Source organism: Drosophila obscura, unplaced genomic scaffold (assembly GCF_018151105.1).
Source record: "Drosophila obscura isolate BZ-5 IFL unplaced genomic scaffold, ASM1815110v1 contig_1, whole genome shotgun sequence".
Lineage (NCBI taxonomy): Eukaryota > Metazoa > Arthropoda > Insecta > Diptera > Drosophilidae > Drosophila > Drosophila obscura.
The window spans coordinates 4586109-4607742 of NW_024542679.1; the positions used below are offsets into that span (position 1 = coordinate 4586109).

At 47.4% G+C, this 21634-nt stretch overlaps 2 protein-coding genes across 13 annotated transcripts; one reads left to right on the plus strand and one right to left on the minus strand.

Moving 5' to 3' along the window:
* Positions 1 to 183: 183 nt before the first annotated feature.
* LOC111068527 (putative mediator of RNA polymerase II transcription subunit 26) lies at positions 184 to 20908 on the minus strand. 12 transcript variants are annotated; one of them, XM_041594903.1, is made up of 9 exons: positions 20835 to 20908; positions 14399 to 14648; positions 10390 to 10484; positions 7114 to 10167; positions 4011 to 4171; positions 3375 to 3797; positions 2162 to 2786; positions 1968 to 2095; positions 184 to 1903 (listed from the first exon to the last, which is right to left on the minus strand). In XM_041594903.1, the coding sequence occupies exons 2-9, from the start codon at positions 14515 to 14517 to the stop codon at positions 1799 to 1801; spliced, it is 4710 nt and encodes a 1569-aa protein (XP_041450837.1). In that variant the 5' UTR covers positions 14518 to 14648; positions 20835 to 20908; the 3' UTR covers positions 184 to 1798. The 12 variants fall into 12 exon arrangements, with proteins under 12 accessions (XP_041450837.1, XP_041450842.1, XP_041450838.1 ...); XM_041594908.1 differs by lacking the exon at positions 20835 to 20908 and adding an exon at positions 18658 to 18955 and having other exon boundaries at positions 2162 to 2363; positions 14399 to 14918; XM_041594904.1 differs by lacking the exon at positions 20835 to 20908 and adding an exon at positions 18658 to 18952 and having other exon boundaries at positions 1977 to 2095; positions 14399 to 14918.
* On the plus strand, positions 11582 to 12319 carry LOC111068528 (probable insulin-like peptide 5). Its single transcript, XM_022358045.2, has 2 exons — positions 11582 to 11845; positions 11964 to 12319. Exons 1-2 carry the CDS (start codon positions 11656 to 11658, stop codon positions 12188 to 12190), a joined length of 417 nt encoding a protein of 138 aa, XP_022213737.1. The 5' UTR covers positions 11582 to 11655; the 3' UTR covers positions 12191 to 12319.
* Positions 20909 to 21634: the final 726 nt, after the last annotated feature.

Here is a 21634-nt window from a genome sequence, read left to right on the forward strand (position 1 = left end):
GAATCCCCAATTGTTGTAACTAAAACGTTGACATTGATTTGGCCTTACGTTTAGTAACTTATTAATACAATACTATTATGATTACGATTAAGTTTTAGCCATGCAAATGCGAAAGTTTCAATAAAGGAGAACCCAACCCAATCGAAAAAGTGCGCCAGCCCATCGTTCTTCTCGTCGCGAGTATTCAGAAACTTGCCGTTTATTTTAGTATAGTTTTCATTTCTCATATTAAGTTATACATCATCGTAGTGTGTGTGTTTTGTTTAATTGATTGGGTTTGACATTGCTGGTCTTAGTAATTGGTAAAGTCTGAGAGTTGTCGGCTGCCACTAGACCCTCCGGAGTCCGAAACGATCCCCCTGCACCGCGCCAAGGCCGCGCACAGAGCTCGGGCCGTGCACATGCAGCAGGCAATGGCATCCTCATACTGTTTACCGCCGCTGGATTGGTCTCGGGGCCCTCTCTGCTGTATCCCGTGGTGGTGGTTCGGTGGGGGGCACTCTGCCAATCCAGTGCATGGGGCAAGCTGTATTGCCGGCCTTCGCGTGGTGGGAAGATCGAACATTCAGTGGTGTGGGGTGTGGGGGGGTCTGTGGCGCACGTTCGTTGGTTTTCATTGATGACTGACTGATGATGACTCACAGAACTGACTGCTTGGCGTAGTAGCTTCATCTGCTAGTATAACTGTCTATGCGGGGGTTATTTGACGGTTTTTTTTCTTCATGTGCTGTTCGACCACTTTGGGTCATAATATATATATCGTGTATATATGTAGTATAGATATAAGCGAAAAGCATGCAAACTCAAACAATAAACATTGAGACGCCCGGCCGGACAACTCCTAAGACAGCTCCAAAGGCTGTGCCCAAATCTTCGCCTCGGGCGGCATCCCTTTCGTTTTACAATATACAGTTAGTGGGGGGGGTTCGGGTTGCCTGCCCCAGGCCAAGAGGTGTCCTTAGTGCTAGTTGTCCGTACAGGATCCACGTTATATATAATAGAATAATAGAATTGAATTAGTAATGCCTTAGGGCTCTAGAACAAGGTTTTCAATCTCATTTTCAGTTTCCGTCTTGGGTCGCATCGTTTCCGTTTCATTTGCTAGTTGTAACAGTGTAACAATTATCTTAGAATCTATCGCTATATAGGGTTTAGTATATATAGTTATATTCTCCTGCTGCTGCTGCTGCCATACTATATGCACATGCTCCAAAATATGTGTATATAGTATGGGTACACATTGAGACTTTTTATCTTTATCTTTCGTTATCCATTGCCCAGGCTGAGCTCTTCGTTGCCTTTTTGGGTCATTTGATGGATTAAGTGGGGGGTGTGTTTCCAGTTCCATGGCTGCCCACCCAATGGGTCCATTCCGTTCTAGCCGGAGTGGATCCATTGTCGGGCGAGTGGAACGAAACACCGCCTACCCGCTGTTCTCTTCTGTAGTATTGTATTTCTTCTATTCAGGGGGTGGGGTTATCTACAGACCTCCCCCCTGGCAATCGTTTCGTTATATATGATATATAGATAGATATATGTATATATATATGGCGTCGTTAGTGTTTCATTTTAAGATTAGTATAACAAATTGTATGTATCCTACAGATAGTTTTGTTTGGGTTTTGTTCGTTAGTTTCTCGTTTTAGTAGCATATACCCCCATACGTAGGTACTATATGTGTGATCGTTTCTAGTGTTATCTGTATATTATGAAGTGGGTTCCATTGAATTATATGTTCTTTCTGCTGTTCTGATCCTCCTCCTCTGCCTTCTGCTGTTGTTTTTGTGCTGATCCAGTCTTAGGCGAACATGTGCTGGGTGCCGGGTGGCACCTTGTAGCTGGGATAGCCATTGTTCAGCTGATTCTTGGCAAAGAAGGATGTGTAGTCCTGACGAAAGTTGTTCTAGTAAAAATTTGATGTTTTGGGGGTTGGGTTTAGTAGGGTTGTATGGGGTGCCAGCTCTTACCCTATTTACTTTTCTGGGACGGCAGACGGGGCCCAAGGCCAACTGGCGACGCTCCTCGTTTTCACGTGCAGCCGCCTCCTTGTACTCTGGTGGTGGCCATTTCAAATCTCCGCGCAATTTGCTGCCTCCTATTAAAGTACAGTCAAGGTATTAAATTTTAATGCATCTTTGGGCGTATTACGCGCATATCTTACCCTGATAGCTGACGGCGGCAGGCTGCGAAGTGTAGACTGGCGCAGACTGCTGTGAGACGGGCGCCTCCTTTCTCAAAGTTATGATGCCGGGACTGGCGCCACGATAGCCAGCATCCTGGCCAGCATAGGCAACGGGCACTTGATGCTGCTGCTGCTGCAGATCTGTTTGATCCTGCGAGTACGGCAGTTGCTGCTGCTGGGGCTGCGAATAAGAATTGTACTGGGGTTGAGCATATGTCGTGCCACCGTTTTGCTGTGGATAGTAGGATGGCTGCTGCTGCTGCTGTTGCTGCTGTGGCTGTGGCTGTGGTGCTGCCTGTTGATAGGGCGACGTCTGATAGGGAGCCTGGCCCTGAGCCAGAGGCTGAGCTTGGTATTGCTGCTGTTGCCACTGAGGCGCGGGCTGCTGTGGTGCAGCTTGTTGTTGCTGCCACTGAGGAGCAGGCTGCTGTGGTGCAGCTTGCTGCTGTTGCCACAGAGGAGCAGGCTGCTGTGGTGCAGCTTGTTGTTGTTGCCACTGAGGAGCAGGCTGCTGTGGTGCAGCCTGCTGCGGTGCAGCTTGCTGCTGTTGCCACTGTGGTGCCGCAGGCTGTTGCTGCTGATGCTGGTTACCGTATTGTGGCTGCTATTGGTTCAATGGTGCATTTTGGTGGTGCGGTGGTGCATTTGGGTTTCAATCACGGGTGTTATGGATGTTGTAGATGGGTTTTTGGTTGGTTGGTTTGTTGGTTGTTTGGTTTGGGAGGTGCAAACGACACACACAGACGATGTGGAAAGAGAGAGAATATATATGTTCGAAATACAGATAGAGAGACCATACATAGTTATAGGAAGATTATAGGAGGTTAATATCTGATACGGTTTAGTGGTCAAGCGATAGGGGCGAGGGGGATTAGATGTTCAGATTATACGTGTGCGAAGTTTTACAGCTGAAAGTCGCAGAGAGAGAAGCAAAAGCAGAATAGTAAGCGATTTGTTAACTAGTTGTTGTTGCCACTACGACAGCGGTTAGTGGTGCGACTAAGTGCATGCTGAATTCTGTGAGTACACAAGGAAAGGGTAAACATTCGAAATCCGGAAATTAGTAAGTGTCTACGATAGATAGGGCAGGACGGCTCAGCAGGCGGCAAGACAACAGAGAGAGAGAGAGAGAGAGAGAGTTCTAGCATCAAAACTGCATCAAAGTACGTGGCATCGCTTCCTTTTTGTGTACCTGCTGTAGATAGGCTGGTCGCTGCTGCTGGTAGGGTGCTGCTGCTCCTCCAGCCGGAGTGTAGTCATGTTGCGACTTGGGCAATGGGGCACGAATGGGCTTCCAGCCACCGCCTGCATTATCGAGGGCCGTCAGTGGTTCCTGCTGATAGTTCGACTGATAGTTGGGATACGCATCAGTCGCCACAGGCTCCCTCGAGGCTTGTCTATTGAACTGCGCCTGTGTGTATTGCACGGGCTGCTGTTGCTGCTGCTGCTGCTGCTGCTGTTCATAGGGATAGCTTTGGTCTGGGTACTGAGAGGGAGCAGGAGCAGGAGCCGCCTCCTGGACAGGTGTGGCACCGTATTGGAATTGCTGCTGCTGTGGTGCCTGTGGCTGAGGTGTTGGAGTGGATCGTGGCTGGACGTTGTTATAAATGGGACCCTGAAAGTTAGGTCAGTGCGAAGTTAGGTGGTGGTGTATGTGTGGGTTTGTGTGTGTGTGTGTGTCTCTGGGGAGGTTTCGAGGGCTCTATGTACATCAGTGGAGACGAAACAAGTTGCTGTTGACAATTATATTTACACAAATCTTGACTTGACTTGACTATATATACATATATATGTACAATTCAGGACTTCAACGGATATTGCAAATTACCTGAGCTGGAGCAGCACTCGGCTGTGGAGCAGCTGCTGCTGCCGCTGGCTGGGGATAGTAGCCGCCAGCTCCGGGTGCCGGGCTCTGGGTCTGCGGCTGCGGAGTGAACTCACGGATAATGCGCTCCTCCGAGGCGGGTGGCCAGGCCACGCGCTTGTAGCCTGCAGAACGTGGAAGGAGGGGTACAACAATTAGAAGGGTTCAAGCGAAGAGCAACAGCTGTTGCTGTTTCGTTTGGGGATGGATGGATGGATGGTTGGGTACAGATGCAGTGTAAAACATTCAACAAAATGCGGCCAAACGTGGGCGTTGCTTGGCCTTGGGGTACGTAGTACGTACACGGGTGCAAGACAAACAATTTGAAAATGATTTAAGCCAATTAAAATTATACAATATACAATGTGCAATTCGAAATTCGCACAAGAGTCGAGTCGAATCCCGTCCCGTCCCGTCCCGTACGTCCGTCTCCGCAGCTACAGATGCTGCTCTGCGGCTGCGGCTGCTGTCATTGTGGCTAAATTTAGACGATGAAAACGAGTCGAAAGCAAGGAATGTGACATTACTCATAAGGCGATGATGTTGCCCCCACACCCCACCCCACCCCCACGCCACATGCAACATGTTGCCTAGCCACATGACTTAGCTATTGCACTGGGAGAGAGTAATAGAGAGAGAGAGAGGGAAAGAGATTGTGTGTTTACCCTCCAGATTCTTGTAGTTTTGGTTAATGATCTTCCACTGGGCACCCATCGTTCCTGCCTGCCTGGTTGATTGCCTGGGCCTGGGGCTATATACTATATAGTATCTGTTCGGTTCGGTTCGCTTCGAATCTGATCGTTATTTTTTTTTTTTGCGTAAGAATAAAATTATTCTTGCGCGCAGATATCAAAAATAACAAATACAGATATATATATCTGTAGATAGATCTCTTCTATATGTTGTAGCGTTTTTGCGGCTATTTTTTGACTTCTTGTCCGCGAGGCACCACACAAAAAATTCGTCGAGAGCGAACGACCGTTATATAACCCCCGTCCCACAGATATAATCAATTGCTTCGATTTGGTTTTGGGTGGGGGGGATTGAAATTGAAGGTTGACACACAACAGGAATTATAATTTCCTTGCTTTCCTTCTTGGGTTATTATTTTTTGTTTGCTGATCGATTCGGCGCGCTTTTCGTTTTGGGGTTTTTTGTGTGTGTGTTTTTTTTTTCGGATCGATTTCGTTGAAAAATTAAGAATTCAAATTAAAAGCAGACAAAAGATCGACAAGCACCGTGCAAAAAATTTTCGTTCGATTTTGAGGTTTGCGGTATGTCGGATTGGGATTCTGCTCAATTTAATTTCTATTTTCTATTTGGCTATTTGCTAATTCGTTGATCGTTCGCGCTGGCCGCTGATCGTTCGCGATATGTTTGCCTTCGATGTATGCTACTAAGTGAGGAGCCAGCAGAGCCAGCAGAGCCAGAGCCAGCCAGCCAGACAGAGCAAAATTATTGTTAGCCAAAATCGAGAGACGAATCGAAATGGTCAAGATACAGATTCATCTGCATTCGTGTGGGTTACGGCAGGAGATACAGATACAAATAGAGAGAGAGAGAGAGAGAGAGAGAGTGATCTCCTGAGTGGGATAGTGGGAGGTGGAAAGTGTGGGAAAAGTGTGCGATAAAAGTGGGTAAAAGTGGCGGCTGCTAATGATGCTGATGCTGATGCGGCTGCTGCTGCTGTCTGAGTTTTAGGGTTCCTCTTTATAGCAGCAGCAGCACGGCATGTTACCTCCACCTTACCCTTCCTCTGGCTGTGTGCTCCTGGCCCACTTTTGGCATTGTTTACACCTTCGATTCTTTGTGATTTGTGGGCGCACCTTGAAATGTTCTGCTGCCGATCTCAAGGTGTCTGTCTATACATATGGTATATACATATGTGCATACGCCTACGTGTATATATTTATTCGTATATCTTTTGGATGCCTGGCATATTTCTGCGCTGCCTCCCAGTTCTATTTAGTTGGGCTGAGCAACACTTCTGGGGCTGTGTGTTATTTGTTATGGCAATGCATCATGCCTGATCCATCTACTTAACTATCCATCCATCTAGCTGGCTATCTATCTATCTATCTGTTCCTCTATCCTCCTCTAGCCTTGAGTCTGTGACTCAAGGGTGAGCCCCATCGGTTGGGGTTGGCTAAAATTAAACGTCTGTCATCTTGGCCACAACTAAACAAATCTCTTTTTAAACGTATTCGCACAGGTGTATGACACAAGTTGGCTCATTAAAATTATTAGCAAACTTGTAACTCATCTGTCTGCTTCTGCTACGAGTACGAGTATATAACTTATCCCCCCCCCCCCATATACCCGCAACACATGCCACACATAATACTCGCACATACAATTATTTTGGCATTATGCTGGCCGATCTGCTAGCCTGCTCTGCTCGTTAGCCACACAACAAATTCGCTTTGATGGCCGTCACACGTCACAGATAAAATAACAAAAGGAATGGTACGAGTACGAGTGTACGAGTATATGGTTTATGGTATTATGGTTTATGGTATGGGGCTCTGTGACTATGACTATGACTATGGGCTGTGCATCGCTTCTAGGGCTCTTCTGTTGCTATTTTGTTTCTGTTTCTGTTTAATATATCTGCCAAGATTTATCTGTGCTGCGTGAGAAAATCAAAATGGATTGCGTTGCCTTTCAAAATGTTTGTGCGGTGATTTCCGGAAGATATTTTTGGGAAATTTATAAAGTCTAAAAATATCTGTGATTGATTTAAGGCTATAAGTTTCCAGTAGAAGTCGTCGCTGCAAGCGGAAGGATGCTGTACAAAATCAGCGACTAGGATTTATGTATTTATGTATGGTAAACAATGGAAATGATGGAGAGTCGCCAAAGATAGTGATAGATATTATAATGGACCCATGGATGGACAGGAATAAAGTTAGCCTGCCAAGATGCCAAACACTTCGTTAAAGATTCAACCAAAAGCCAATCATCTCTCGATTAGTCAGATGCGCAGGAATCACAGACAAAGACACAGATGTACACACAAGGAACACAGTAAGGAAGTGGGCTGGGAGTGGGTTATATACCCACGCACCTTCAATGGCCACATAGGGGCGTGGCGATGCATTATCGAAGGATCGATTCACATTGAAATCGCGCACCGATTGCTGCTGTCGGGACTCGGACTCCTCCTCCTCGCTGCCAGCTGCCAGAGATCTGAATTTGTGCGTGTCCAGTGAAAAATCAAAAGGCGATGGCAGACCCCGTGCAGCACGGGGCGTGGCTGGGGGCGTGGAGGCCAGCAGGGAGGAGGAGGCGAGCATGCTCTGCTGCAGTGGTTCCGTGGCGGTGCGGACGAGCAGCCCAATGTTGTGGCCCTCCAACTGGGGGACATGCGAGAACTTTGTCGCCACAGCTGCAGAGGGGAGAGGCGTTGGCGTTGGCGTTGGCGATGGCGTTGGCGCTGGGGGCATCTTGAGCACCGGATTGAGCCTAAAGGGTGAGCTGGCCCGCTCCGGTGCCTCGATCAGGGGCGCGGGATACTTTCGGGAGGACAAAGGACTCGGCGATCTACTCCGCTGCCAGGAGATCTCCGCTGCCGGGAGATTCAGACGCAGTGGTGGCGGCGGCGGTGGCGGTGCGGAGGGCGGCGGCGAGTCCGGTGCTCGCGTGGTCACAATCTCCACGAAGCTGCGCTGACGCTGCAGCTTCTCCGGCTGCTGGTGCTCGGCTCTCTGGGACTTCTCCTCCGCACTCTGGGTGTCCTCCCAGGAGATCTGGCGTGAAATGTACGGACTGCGAATCTCGTAGGTGGCCTTGTAGTTCTCCATGGGCTCGTTGTGCAGATTGGCGATGCGCCACTGGTCCGCCTTGGTGAGCTTGCTCCAGTTGTTGGGTGAATAGCGCAGCTCATTGCAAGTGGGGCAGCAGATGCTGTGCTCGTTGATGGCATCCTGCCGATGGCCGCATGGCTCCTCATCCCTTTCCTTATCCTCCTTTTGTTCCGCTTCCTTGTGGCTCTGATTCTCTGGCTCTGCATCTGCCTTGGCATCCCTTGCCTCCTGCTGCTGCTGCTTGCCCGTGGAGAGCTGCTCGTAGTTGGCAATTACGTCGGACACATGTCGGTACTCCGCATCCTCCGCATCCTCCGCATCCTCCGCATCCTCCTCATCCTCGATGACTACGTGCTGCGCCTTGACCGCAGCTGGCGTCGTCTTGTGCTCTACGTGCAGCAGTTTCTCCTCCTTCTGCGCCAGCTGCTGCTGCTGGGGCTGCTCCTGCTGCTTGTCCAGTGCCAGGGCAATCCTGTGCAAATCCTCGAGCGCCCGTTCCACAATCGGCACATTCTCGGTGATCTCTTCGTTGGCCACCTCGGCTATGGACTCTTCTTTGGCCACGCTGCCGGGTCGGCCCGATGCACGGCAATAAATCTGACGGAGTATCGCCTGCAGCGGACTCTCCACGGCCAGGATGGGCGACTGGCGGGAGGAGAACATGTCCCACAGTTCGTTGTTGTGACCGCTGCCGGGTCGCGAGTCCTGCGTTGCTGGAAGAGGAGGTGGAGTAGGAATAGTGGCAGTGGCAGGGGCAGGGGCAGTGGCTGGTGCTGCGCCTTCGACTGTGGGCACAGGAGGGGCTTGGACACTCCGTTGCAGCGCCATCTTGGCGTTCTCCATGTAGGTATCTATCTGACGCAGATGCTCCGCTATCGACTGCTGTATGTGGGCGTACTTTGCCTCCAGTTGAGAGATCTCCACATGAGCCCCGTGCTGCTTCTCAGCCTCGGATTCCGTGCTGTAGACTCCTCCCTGGCGTCGCGCCTGCTTGGCCCTGGCCGTCGATTCCTCTCCGGACTTGGGCCGCATCTTGGCAGCCATTGGCATCGGCGGCGGCGGTGGTGGGGGCGGAGGACTGGGAACACTGCTGTTGCTATTGGATGTGGTCCTGAGCAGCTTGATGCCGCTGGTGGCGCTCACATAGGTGGTGCCAGCTAGGGCCACATGGCCATTGGCTTCCTCCTGCATCTCCTGGTGGCGATCCTGCTGCAGGTAGGTGCACGCGTCGTCGTAGATCTGCTGAGCACTCGGTTGAAGCTGAAGCTCGCCCGATGCCTCAACGCGGACTGGTATGATGCGAGTGGCAGCGGTACCGGTGCCCAGCTCCTGGCCGGTGCTTGTGCTGTTGCTGGCCAGGGCCAGAGCCATCTGCTGCTGCCGCTTGACTGCCAGGCTGTCAATTACCGCTGCTGACTTTCTTGGCAAGCCCTCGTTCGCTTGGGCACCAGCTGCTGGGGCTCCTCTGGGTATCGGTGGCAGCGGAACGGCCTCCAAGTCCACCTCTTGGCTGGTAGCGACCTTGGGCTTGTCCTCCTCTTCGCTGTCCGCCTCATTGTCATAGGAGATCTTCACTTCGGTGGCCAGCTTGATGCATCTGCGCTGCACCTTCGGCACCTTGGTGGAACGTGGCTTGGGCGGCGGCAATTCCGGAGCTCCGGCCGCTGCCACTGTCCGCTTGCGGGAGCGTCCGCGGTCCAGGGAGTACGCCTGTCGCTTGGGTCTCGGCCTGTACGGGGTGATCGTCAGCGTTGTCGGTGTTGTGGGGCGCTTGTGGGCCAGCTGCTCATAGTACTCGCAGCGGGGTGCCACCAGACCCAGATCCACGTCCGCTGCCTTGGTCTCCGGCGCAGAGAAGCCCTTGGCCACGGGCGTCTGATGGAAGACTTGGGCCAGCTGCAGTTCCGTGGCTCTCAGCGGCGTGATTGGCCGCTCCTTGGAGCCCTCTCGCTGCCTCTGCTCGCGCACCTGCTTGGCCGTGGGTTCGATGATCATCGTCGGACTCTGGAACTTCTCACGCAGCGCCTCAATGCTGTGCGAGGCGCAGGAGGGGATGTGACTGAGATCCGGGCTGCTTGCGGTTATTGCCACCGCTTCCGCCTCCGTGGGCGGCCAGCTGTGATCCCGCTTGAGCATATGGCGCTTGGTGGCCAAGCGATTGATCTTGAGCACCGTGTCCCGGTCAATGGTGATGTCCTGCTGATGGCTGAGGTAGTGGGTCTTGATCTGGTCCAGCAGCTGCTGGTGCAGCGTATGATGCAGGCCATCCCCATCGCGCTGACGCGTCCGACTCTGCCTTTCTTGGGGGTAAAAGTCTTTGGGGGCATGGTTTTTCAATCAAATCAATTAAAGTTGCTTGCACGGTCAAACAGAGTCTGGACAGGGCACTGAGAGTGGGCGTGGCTGTGTTTTGTTGAATGTTTTACACTGTTTAACATAGTTTATTCTGTTGGTCGTGTGGTGTACACGGACACAAGACACAAGACACAAACATACAGAGATACACCAAAAAAATGGCTGTCAAATTCGAATCTTACCGCATTTGGCTTGCTGCTCCTCCTCTTCGACGGCTCTCAGAACGGCCGAATTGGCCAGATTCAGGGGCTTGCTGATTTGATCGTCGATTTCAATCCTGAAAATAATGTTAAAAAATTGTTAAAAATTGTTGTTGTTAAATTGTTAAGTTCTAACAAAGGCGGCCACTTTCTGTGCGGTTCTTAAATATATATTAAATATATATATGAAATTCTCCTATTGAGTGCACAAACGGTATTGATGTTAAATTTGTTGTTCCAAGCTCCATTGAAACATTATTTATGATATTATCCTAGATTGACATGTTTTTTACCTATTAATGCACGTGGAGTGCCGCCGCTCATCTTTACCTGATAGCTGGTTCTAGGAGATTCTTTTAATTCAAAATCAAATTCAAATCTCAACGGCTTAAGTGGCGCTCCCTACACTACTAGATCGACGGAGTGGAAACGCTGCAAGTTGTACATTTAATTTGACATTACATTACATTCTACATGTGTAGAATACATGTAAAATTTGAACATAACATACATAACATACAAAAAGGAAGAAGAAGAAAAAAAACTCGTCAACAAGGAAGAAGAAAAACCTCTGCCGAAAATTGTTCCGCGGTATTTTAGCCACTTGCTGACAAGAGCTGCGTGCTATGAAGTACGAGCTGCTTTCTAATAACGGCAGGGGCGCTTTTAGCGGTCATCTTGAATTTAATTCCCGCCAGGTGGAGCTAGACTGTGGTTTTCTTAATACTTTTTTGTGGAGCTAAATAGCTATTTAAGCTATCTTAATTGAAAATACAATGCTGCAAATCGGACAAAATGAACACAAAAACCATTCTGTATATGCATGCACAATATCTTTTTGAATATGAAAAGAAAAGGACCTGTTAGCTGAAGGCTATACCCCTACCACAAGTTGGACTCGTGTGTTTATTAATAGGGCTATGATCTGAATCTGGTCTTATGTTTCCCCGGTTCCTATGGGCATAAATTAGTCCCAGCCCTCGCGGAACTCTACCTGCCACATCAACACCACATCCTTCTCGTGGTTCTGGCCTGGCATTGAAATTTGCGTGTGCACCTCGACCCACGCTGACCCCAAAAAGGAGCGGATGCTAATCGACTCTGACAAGCACCGCGCTGCGCCAGTGGATATAAAAGCGGCTGGCAGTGTCTGCCAATGCATCCACATCCCGAACAGCGTCTTGGCTGGCAGCTTGTCTTCAACCGGAACCAGTCGACTCCACCAAAGAGCTACTCCTGATACCCAAGATGGCCAACTCCAGCAAGACGCAAATGCTAGTCTCCGTGCTGCTGCTTCTGGTGTCCCTCTGCTGCTGGACGACCCACGGGGTGCCCAGCAAGCGATCCGGCAGGATTTGCGGCGACACACTATCCGAAGCCATGGACATGATGTGCCCAAACGGGTTCAATGCCCGCATTCCCCACAAGCGCGGCTTACGTGAGTATTCCATGGAAAACTACGACGGAAATGGCAGCTACTGGACTGGCTTTTCGCTTTTGGTTTTGTTTCGGTTTCGGCTTGCATCGATTCACATTTGCATCCTCCTCCTTTGCAGTGGATCTGTTCGATTACGTGGACCACATGGCCGGGACTGAGCCGGGACTGGATGATGCGAACACCGCTGATGATGCGGCGGCCGTGGGTGCGGTCCTGCCCGAGGGCGTTCGACTGCCCTGGCGGCACAGCTCCCTAATGTCCACCAGGCGCCAAATGCGCGGCATAGTAGACGAATGTTGCATCAAGTCGTGCACCTACAACGAGATGGCGGCCTACTGCAACTAAGGGGCACACAAGGAATACAGCACCATCCCCAACCCCAATCCCCCTCAACTAGAAGCTAAACAAATTGTTACGATATTTGATATACGTGTAGATAGAGAGAGACTCAAATGAATATATTATGATGCTCTCAAGAGCTGTTGCAAGAAAAAGGGAATTTAAATTGGATTGGCATACCCGAAAGCTGAGAAATATAAGAGAGGGGGGCGTCTGTGTTTAAAGAGACTGTCCGAGATGGACCTTAATGTGGAGCTGTGCACGAAAAGATTCCGATGCTTCTTTGGCTGCTTAAACATCTTAAAGACTCAAATTGAAGTACATGGCATCTGAAGTGGGTTTTTGTGTGTGATTATCATTGAGATATTTTGCCTTCTTTGCAGATAACAAGCGAGATAAATGTAAAGGCACAAAAATGTGGCAAACAATGTGATAACGAAAGATGTTCAAGAATGTGTTGACGATTTAGTTGAAAAGTTCCACTTAGAGGAAGGGAATGCTTCCAGTAGTGCCTTCCGAAACTAAATGCTCCCTTAAGATGTTGCTTTCTTACAGCTTTGACATTGAACTCGATGATAGATCCCCTGAAAACGCGGTCCCCCGCCTCGGGATGGCTGCTTGACGTCAACTTTAATTAGTTGATTAATTTCGACTAGTCACAAGTGTATTCAACAGACAGACACTTTCATTTGCAGAGCAGAGCACAAATAGAAATTCATTTCGTTGATTTCTGATTAAGATTTTGGCAAATATTTGCCCAGATAATTAACGAGTGTGGCCGAGTACTTCGTTGGGAAAGAGATTTATGGCCAGATGAGATTCTCTGATAAATACTTTTGGCACTTTTTTAGGAAAAGGATTAATTGAGTGGTGCCCCACGTCCCGTGCCCCATGCCCCGTGAATCAGCCACCCAATGAGTGGGCAGCGTCGGCAGCCAGTCAACGAGATGCATCACAACTTTTGGCTAGACGCCTGCCTCTTGTTTGTTGACATTGTTGTTGCACTTGTTGCAGTGGCTAGGGTATAGCGGGGGGGCAGGCAAACGGTGCCCAATTTGGTTCGTGTGACTCATTCGACTTGCTGACGTTTCGCTTTACTTAGCAGCCCCCCTGTACTGCCAGTGCTGCCTGTACTTCCCCTGCTGCCTGTACTGCCTCTGCTATGTGTTTTACGGGTTATATAAAATCGTATCTTTAAGATTCACGTACATTTTGAATGGCAGTTGAATGCAAGTTGCTCCGGGGGCACAGCCAGACCCTGGCTCAGCTGTCTCTTGGCAAAAGTTTACCCTAAATGGGGGAAACACCTCACACGAACACACGAGCACACACACACGAGCACGAGCACACACGCACACGCGAATGCGTTTGAAAGTTTTAGGTTTTTTTTTTGGTAATTAAATTGCCAGCTACTGTTGCCTGTTTTGCTGCTGCTGTTGCACACGTTTTGTCGCACGCATAGTCCCCGTATAACTGAAAGCCACTTAAAGTTTTTGCTCACCCGAGCAGATCTCAGCAGATCTTAGGTGGGTCCCCCAGGGGGATTGGTGGGCGGGGGAGGGGAGCGCCAGGCCGGTTTATTTAAACAACAATTGCAAACAACAATGACAACGATGATAGTGTTGTTGCAGCAGCAGCAGCAGCACCAGCCACAAATACTCGCACACTTTCAAGTCTAAAGCATCTTTGAGATACGCGTCGCAGTCGCTGCTGCTGCTGCTGTCGCTGCTGCTGCTGCTGCTGTCGCTGTCGCGGTCGCTGCTTGTAAAGCTTTTTGGTAATTACAATTAAACGTCAAAGCATTTAATTGTGGAGGTTGTCTCTGTGTCGCCTCTCTGTGCTTGAGGGAGAGCCACAACAAATTGGTGTAGCTGTAGCTGTCGCTGCTGCAGTCACCGCCGCCGCCGTCGCGCTGCAATGAGCATGGCTGTCGCCCCCTCTCCACACCATATTGATGTGTTTTTGTGCACCTGTTCTTTGGGGGGCAGCCAGCATAATATATGCAAGTATACGAAAGAATAACAGCTACGTAGATATACAGTCCACCCCAAAACCCCATGTCCATGCCCCATGCCCCCGCTTCGCTATCTTTTTATGGGCACTTTTCATCAGCCTTTGGCTCTTCCCTTTCATCTCGTCTATAAAATTATGCATTTAAATGTTTAATAATCATTTCATTTGAGTTCAGCGCCACACGCCCAAACCACTACTCACCCCTCGCCGCCAAAGGCCTTTAGTTCGCGATTCAACGTGGCCTTGACGTTGTCCTGGGAGTACAGGCCCATTGGGGAGTTGAATTGCTTGTGCACCAGCTTCCTTTGTAGGGCGGCCATTTTGATCTCGTTCTCTCGGCTTTCTCTTCGTTGCTGCTTCTGCTTCTGCTTGCTGTTTGACTTTGGCTTTGGCTTTTGTTCACTTCTTTTTAGTTTGCTCTCTTATTTCTCTGCTGTTGCTGTTTGGGTTTCTTCAAAAAGTTTTTCGAAAAATATTGTTGATAAAAAATATTTTTTAAAATTTTCTGCCCCAAACTTCTGTGTGGAACTTGGATCCGCTTATCGTTTCAAGAGTGGTTTACAAGTTGTTGCACATTTTGTTGGTGTTCTCTGGTTGCTTGTTGCTGCTGTTGTTGTTGTTGTTGTTCGCAAAAACAGAATTCCAAACACTTTTCAGTTTTCCCCCACTTCAGTTTCTGTTGGACTTAATGTTAATCGTTAATTGTCGGTCGTTGTTCGTTCTGTAATTGAAAATGCAAAAAAAGGGAAACTGAATGAGTGCGGGAGCCGGCATTGGGAATGAGAAGCAGGAATTTAATTTGTACAAAAGTTGATGGAAGGAATACAAGTTTAATCGGGGATTGTCTTTGTGAGAGAGCGCTGCCACACAATCCGTATTGTTTAATACTCAGACTACAGACTTTACTTGTGCATTTATAATTTTTTAATGATAATCGAACGTTTGCAGTGACATAAGTCAGTAGTCGGACAACACTCAAGGAACATGGGAAATTTCAGCGAATTTTAAAGCATATGCACGACCCGACAAACAGGAGGCAGTGGCACATCATTATATCGACACAGCTATTGACACTTGCCAAGGCTGAAACGAATTCACTCTCAACATTGAAAGCACCTGGCTATAAATTATATTTTTCACAATTCAAATATTTAAATTTATTTAAACCACAAACACGTCTGTGTTGCAGTTGTAAATAAATCAATTTAATTAAGAGATACGTATGTACATATGCATACATCCATAAAAAAACCACTGTTTTTTATTTAATAATATATTAATATATCTTAATTTGGAAAATGAAGTATATATATACATTGTATACATTGTCACATAGTCGCTTTAAGCAGACCAGCAGCATGCTAGAGTTTTTTGTGGAATTTTTGCTTGAAATATGTTAACATTTTTGACATGCACAACGTGTGTTGATTGATTGATTAATGATGAGAAATATAAAGATTTTGTTAAAAAAAGTTAAACAGAGAGAGAGAAAGAGAGCGCGATAATTGGGTCAAGAAAACTCGCTAGACTTTTCCAACAAAACGAATACAATTTTAATTTATTTCCAGACAGCAGCACTAAAACACTTCAATGTCAACACACGCTAAGACGATCAAAAAGAAGGCTATAGTATGTATATATATTTCATATACGAATTGTGTTCCAATTGTCGAGAATTATTTCAATCTGCTCCGATTTTACAGCTGTTGCTCACAAATTACATACAAAATAAACTCTCTTTCTTGTAGATACGAGAATATACTATGACTAGATTAATTTTTCCAATTTGCTGCGACTCACTCACTTCTGTCACATTGAAAAATGTATCTTAAACTAATTTGAGAGCACTGCTGGCTGGGCAAAAAAAAACAAAACGGAACAAAAATTATATAGATATATTATATGAGATTTTGTGTTGTTTTTGGGGTGCCTAAAAATAGAGGCAAAGACAGCGGCAAAAAATATTGAAATGTGCTCAATTTTTTTTTTGCTCATACTCATATTTTCCACACACACTCGAGTCGAGTCGAGTCGACTCGATTCAGATGGTATCTTCTCTCAGTCTCTACATATTCGCCCCCTCTCTCTCTGTCACTGTCTTTCTCTGTCTCTCTATCTATCTGTCTGCTGTTTTGCTCTATTTTGAAATTCCCGCCTTGTGTGTCACCTCAAATAAAATTAGCAGCTGTGAGGAAAAGGCAAAGATATTATTGTTCAGATTTGCGTCATTTCCACTGATGTATATCCTCGCGTCGACGGAAAATGTATGAAAATAATAATCAGCGAAGGAATATCATCATCAGAGAAGGATAGAGAGTGACAGAGAGACGGCAGAAGAAGGAGAGTGAGAGAGCGGGCTGCCCGTTGAATGGAAAATGCAATAAAAGACACTTGAAATAATCGTAATGAAGTATTTTTGTGTGTTTGTTCGCATTTTATGCGTTTTAATTGAGCTGCTTTTGCTTTTGGCTTTGCCTCGGCCGCGGTTGCATGCCACGTTGAGGCAGCTGCCACACAGCTGCTGCTGTTGCTGCTGCTGCTGCTTCTGTGGCAATCGGGGCACCCGGAAACGGCAGCCAAGAATCGCACAAATTAATCAACATTTAATAAAATATTATGCAAATTACAGCACAAAAGGCAGGAAGGCAGTGCCAGTGGCTGAGCGGCATGAACGGCATGAACGGCAAGAGCTTGCCACTTGATGTCCCAATTAAAGTTTAACACAACCCGCCACACACTAACACACACAGCTCCCACTCAACACACACACACACACAAATACGTAGATATACACATGGAAAGCCGAACAGGTGCGTGCTGCATTCTATGTACTTAGCACAGGAATTGTAAGAGAATTTGCATAAAAAATGCTCACTAAAATAATGTTTCAACAGAAAAAAAAGAGAAAAGTTAAACGTGAGTATTGTGTGGAACAAAGGGGGAGCGTGGGTTGGGTGAGACATGTGGGTGGGGGTGCCATAGAAACAATATTCTTCCACCTATACCATATGCCAATGCCAGCCCACTCAAGTGTAGCAGTTCCCATACTCTTTTCGGGCCAGTAATCTCCATGACATTATGCGATTTGGTTTTCTAATTGAAATACATATTTCATGAATCTCTCATATTAGATTTAAGTTATTCTGCCTCAATTGTATTGTGCTATTTAAGACTAAAATGTAGAAGTTTCACGAGAGAAGAATACTTGGAATAGCACTAAGAAAATTCACAAAGCAGAGGATCCAGTTTCAAGTGCAGATCCTTCTTTGATTTCAAAGCACTTATTGTACCATTTCAGTAGCGAATTATGATCAGGATCTTTGGAATAAATCCCCATGGAAGAAATATCCCTAAAATGCAGTTGCACATTCTATAATCCTCCTATTGAATCCGGGGTAGAAGTTTTGTACCCTTCATTTATATAGATATATTAACATTTTCCCTCCACGAACTATTAAAGATCTGGGTTATATATAAAATACAGCATAAACTTGCAGAAATACCTTTAAAATTCTTCTAGAAATTCCTTGCCTATTTTATGGCTGTGTTTCTGGCAAACCTTGACTAAAGTTTGCCTCAAAACCAACACAGACGGACACTCGCTGCGGCTGTTTTAATTAATTTATCATAAAATTCTGTTTATTTCGGCTGTGAATTTAGTTAGGGTATGAGGTATGAGGACTTTCGCGCTCTCCTAATTAACATCTCTCTTCTGTTCTCTTTTTTCCGCGCTGTGAGTTCGTTTCGGCAGCACCAGCAGCATCGACATCATTATCATCGCTCGCCTCGACTCCATGGGGCATGTGTGAGTGTGAGTGTGGGTGTGGGCGTGGGCGTGGGTCGTGGGCGGTTGCTATATAAACTATAATCATGGCTATATGTATATCCATGGTGTGTCTGTCTGTCTGTCTGTGTGTGTGTGTGGATTGAAATCAGGTGCAAATATTGTTAGATTTTGCAAATCTGTGTGTCGACGACGCATCTGTGTATCTGAGTGGAGAAGGCTGCCTGGTTGCGGATTGCGTATCCCAAATCCCCAAAAACTGGCTAAAAGCGGGCGGGCAGATTGTTAGGCGGGGGCGGGTGCGGGGTGGCTTTCACGCTTGCCTTGATGTTTGCCAGGTTTTCCCGACTGGTTCTTGCTGATTTAATTATTAACGGACAGCATTGTGTTCCTGATTTTGTTTTAGTTGGATCGTTTAAATATTGCATTTAGCTTCTAGCTAGCTCTCTCTCTTGGGAGCTCCATGGGTGCTCCGTGGGGTTGTGGACGGGGAGGGGGGTACACTAAAGTACACTAATATTCAACAAATAAACACAGGCACAAACAGGCACGAGGGTGTTGGGGAAATACATATTTATTTGTTTTAATGTGAGTGAGTGGGTGTGGGTGAGTGGGTGTGGGTGAGTGGGTGAGTGGGTGTGGGTGAGTGGGTGAGTGTGATTGGATGGGTGCTTACCGTCTGTTACAATTTGGCGCTGCTTAATCCAAAAATAACGCCAGAAAATTGCCAAAGTTCGCTCCAAGTGGCTTCGACCGCTCCTCCTGCTCGTGCGACCCTATCGCGTGTACGCGACCCCGTCCGATTCGACCCGCCCCCCGCGTTGCAGTTTGCAGTTTGCACTTTCACCGCCAAATTGCATTCAATACTCTTTTCCCTCAAGAGTGGCTGTCGGTTCGTGTCTGTCCGTCCGCGTGCGAGAGCGTTCAATTGCGGTGTAGGTGTGGGTGTGGGTGTGGGTGTGGGTGTCGGTGTCTGGGAGCGCGTGCCCGTCCGCCGCCAGCCGGCGTTTTGTAAGCGCACCATCGGCGAACTGAAACTGAAACAGCGCCAGAAACTCAACGAGAACCGAGGAAAAACTTTACGCAATGATCACTGGCTGGCGCTTGTTTTTTTTGTTGTTGCTTTTTCATCAGTCTACATTTTCACATCTTCGTGGATTGGGTACCAGACGCAAAAGCAGCAGCAGAAGCAGAAGCAGAGGAACGAGCTTCGGGGATAGCTGTAAGTACAATCATATGCGTGTGCGCGAGCGAGATAGTGCGTGCCGTGGGAGGGGTGAGCGAGCGGGGCGTAAAGGCGGTGCGGTGCGTTACACTGGCGGTCATAACAAAGTGCATTGGCCGCATATATGAATATGAAATCGGAGAGCGTCAATGAATGGGGCGAACAAAAATTAATTAAAACATATTTATGGCCAAAGCGGAACTGCTTACGCACTTCAGATGTGGCAGACTGACTTTTATTACCCAATTAATAACCAGCGCCAGCAGCAAATTTAATTATATTAAAGCCCATTTGGCAGATATTCAAGAAGAGGCTTGCCAAAAAGCAGACAAAACCTGTCAAGGTAAATTTCAAAAGGAAAATGCAAATGCTAAAGCCATCTGGGTGACTAGCCCCGCCCGGGATTACGAGTAATTCCAACTGAATCATCAGCCATTCCTGGTGGGGGTAACAGGTACACCTTTTATCGCACGCCACTAGTGTGTCAGTCAGCCCCCCACATTTATACGAAATCTCTATGCAAACACCCCAACAAAAACCAGCAACAAGAACACTCAATGATAGTTTTGGTGAATATCTTTGAGAGCCGACACCAACCAGCAGCAACAAAAAATGAGCAAAAAAGTGAAATATAAAAAAAACATTTGGTTGCCGTCGATGAACGACAAGTCGGCAACGCGACGGAGACAGGGCCCAGGGAAACAGCGGAAAGATGGATAGAAACTACACATTCGTATTCGTATCTATAGATTGTATAGATGTCTATGCAGGTCGCCTGGCCTGGCCACGGACCCGGACCCGGCCCCGGCCCCGCCGACTATTACAGAATTTTTACTGCCGCGTCCGAGAGCACGTCTCTAATATTCTATTTTTGAGTGTAGTTCTTCTTTTCTAATTTTTGTCTTCTTTTTTTTGTTATTTGTTGCGTTTTTGTATTGGATTTTGGTCTTTCTGGTCTCTCCACGTCCACGCGGGGCAGCACACGATTTTGCCCCGAGTTTTTCGGGGTAGCAATTTCCACACACGAAAATAGCAGACAAGAGTCCATATACTCGTAGAAAGCGGTTGAAGCATGAGAAGAAAATTCGCTTAAAATGTCATTTAATTGTTTCACTTGCAAAATGGGAGTGTGTGTGTGTATTTTTTTGTTTCTTCTCTTTGGTATTGCCAGTTTCTGGCTTTTCGGTTATTCGGGCTTTCGGGTTTTCCGCTTTTCTCGCGGTTGAAGTTGATTTTCATTTGGCAGAGCAAAGCCTCATTTTGGCTTCACTTTTTAATTGTGCTTTAAATGCTAATTAGCTTTTGTGCGCGCATATCGGTTGATTCCATTCCGCTTTAATGCACTTTATTTAATTAATTTTTGATGTCGCATATACGATGGCGCCTATGCGGCCATAGGGATCGGGAACGGGATCGGGAGTATTTCCCCCCTAACCATTATTCTTTTGTGTCGCATTTTCGGGGCATTTATTTTCGTTGGCGCCTCGTTTTCAATTTGGCCTGTCCGCAAAGTACACTGCACCGCACAACAAACATGCACACATACACATACGCATACACACACACACATATACACGCTGCACTTTTGGGGGGAAGCAGAACAGGGCAGACAAACAGTCGTACCGTACCGGGGACTCGGAAGCTGAGACTCGACTCTGAACACGTCCGCGGTGCGAATTATTATTGTTACTCGGTCGCTCGGTGGCTCTCGACGCATGCCACAAAAAAGTTCGCGAAAGCAGCGAAAGTTCCTCTTGCTCTTTGGATCGTCTTCTTTCATGGAAAATGGAAAATGATGACACACATACAGAACGAGATGTATTAGTGTGCCTAAGGGGCCCCAGTCCCTGCCCAACGCCCACTCGCACACACTCACATACTCGCATTCTCGCAGCCGCTTATAAATTAGTTCGAATAGCCACTGGCTAATCACGTATTCTTCCACACAGAACCCAACCCCCCTCCCGCCAATGGCAGCCAAGTCGAAGAAACGATAAATATTCAACACTCACACTCGAACAAGAGAGTATGTATGTACATATGTATGTAGTGGGGGTGCGCTAAACCACCTAATTAACTACAAAACAACGATTCGATATATGTACTAGATTGCCCCACCTATGGATCTATATATACACACACTTGTGGGCCACACAAGCATGAATATTTATATGCATGTTTTTCTAAATATTAAACATTTATTTTTGGACTTTTGGAAAGCAATTTTAAAGCAGCTCGCATACCCTAACGAATGCTTGGAGTCCCACTGATTCGCTGTGCAGGCGGACACTGCTATTTGCAGCCTACTTACAACCGTTACTGTGGTGGCCATACTTTCGGGGAGGGTACTGTCTGGTTGGGTAGCATTCGCCGTTCATGCTGGAAGCTTGAGCCGCTCTCATACACACTGCTCATTCTCTTAAGCTAA

Bases quoted from the DNA above. Each gene is read 5' to 3' on its own strand.
- LOC111068527 (XM_041594903.1), bottom strand. From the start codon at position 14,517: ATGGCCGCCCTACAAAGGAAGCTGGTGCACAAGCAATTCAACTCCCCA. The intron at 10,485-14,398 runs GTGAGTAGTGGT...CATTATTTTCAG, and splicing joins AAGGCCTTTGGCGGCGAGGG to GATTGAAATCGACGATCAAA. The intron at 4,172-7,113 runs GTGCGTGGGTAT...CACGTTCTGCAG, and splicing joins CCCCTATGTGGCCATTGAAG to GCTACAAGCGCGTGGCCTGG.
- LOC111068528 (XM_022358045.2), top strand. From the start codon at position 11,656: ATGGCCAACTCCAGCAAGACGCAAATGCTAGTCTCCGTGCTGCTGCTT. The intron at 11,846-11,963 runs GTGAGTATTCCA...CCTCCTTTGCAG, and splicing joins TCCCCACAAGCGCGGCTTAC to TGGATCTGTTCGATTACGTG.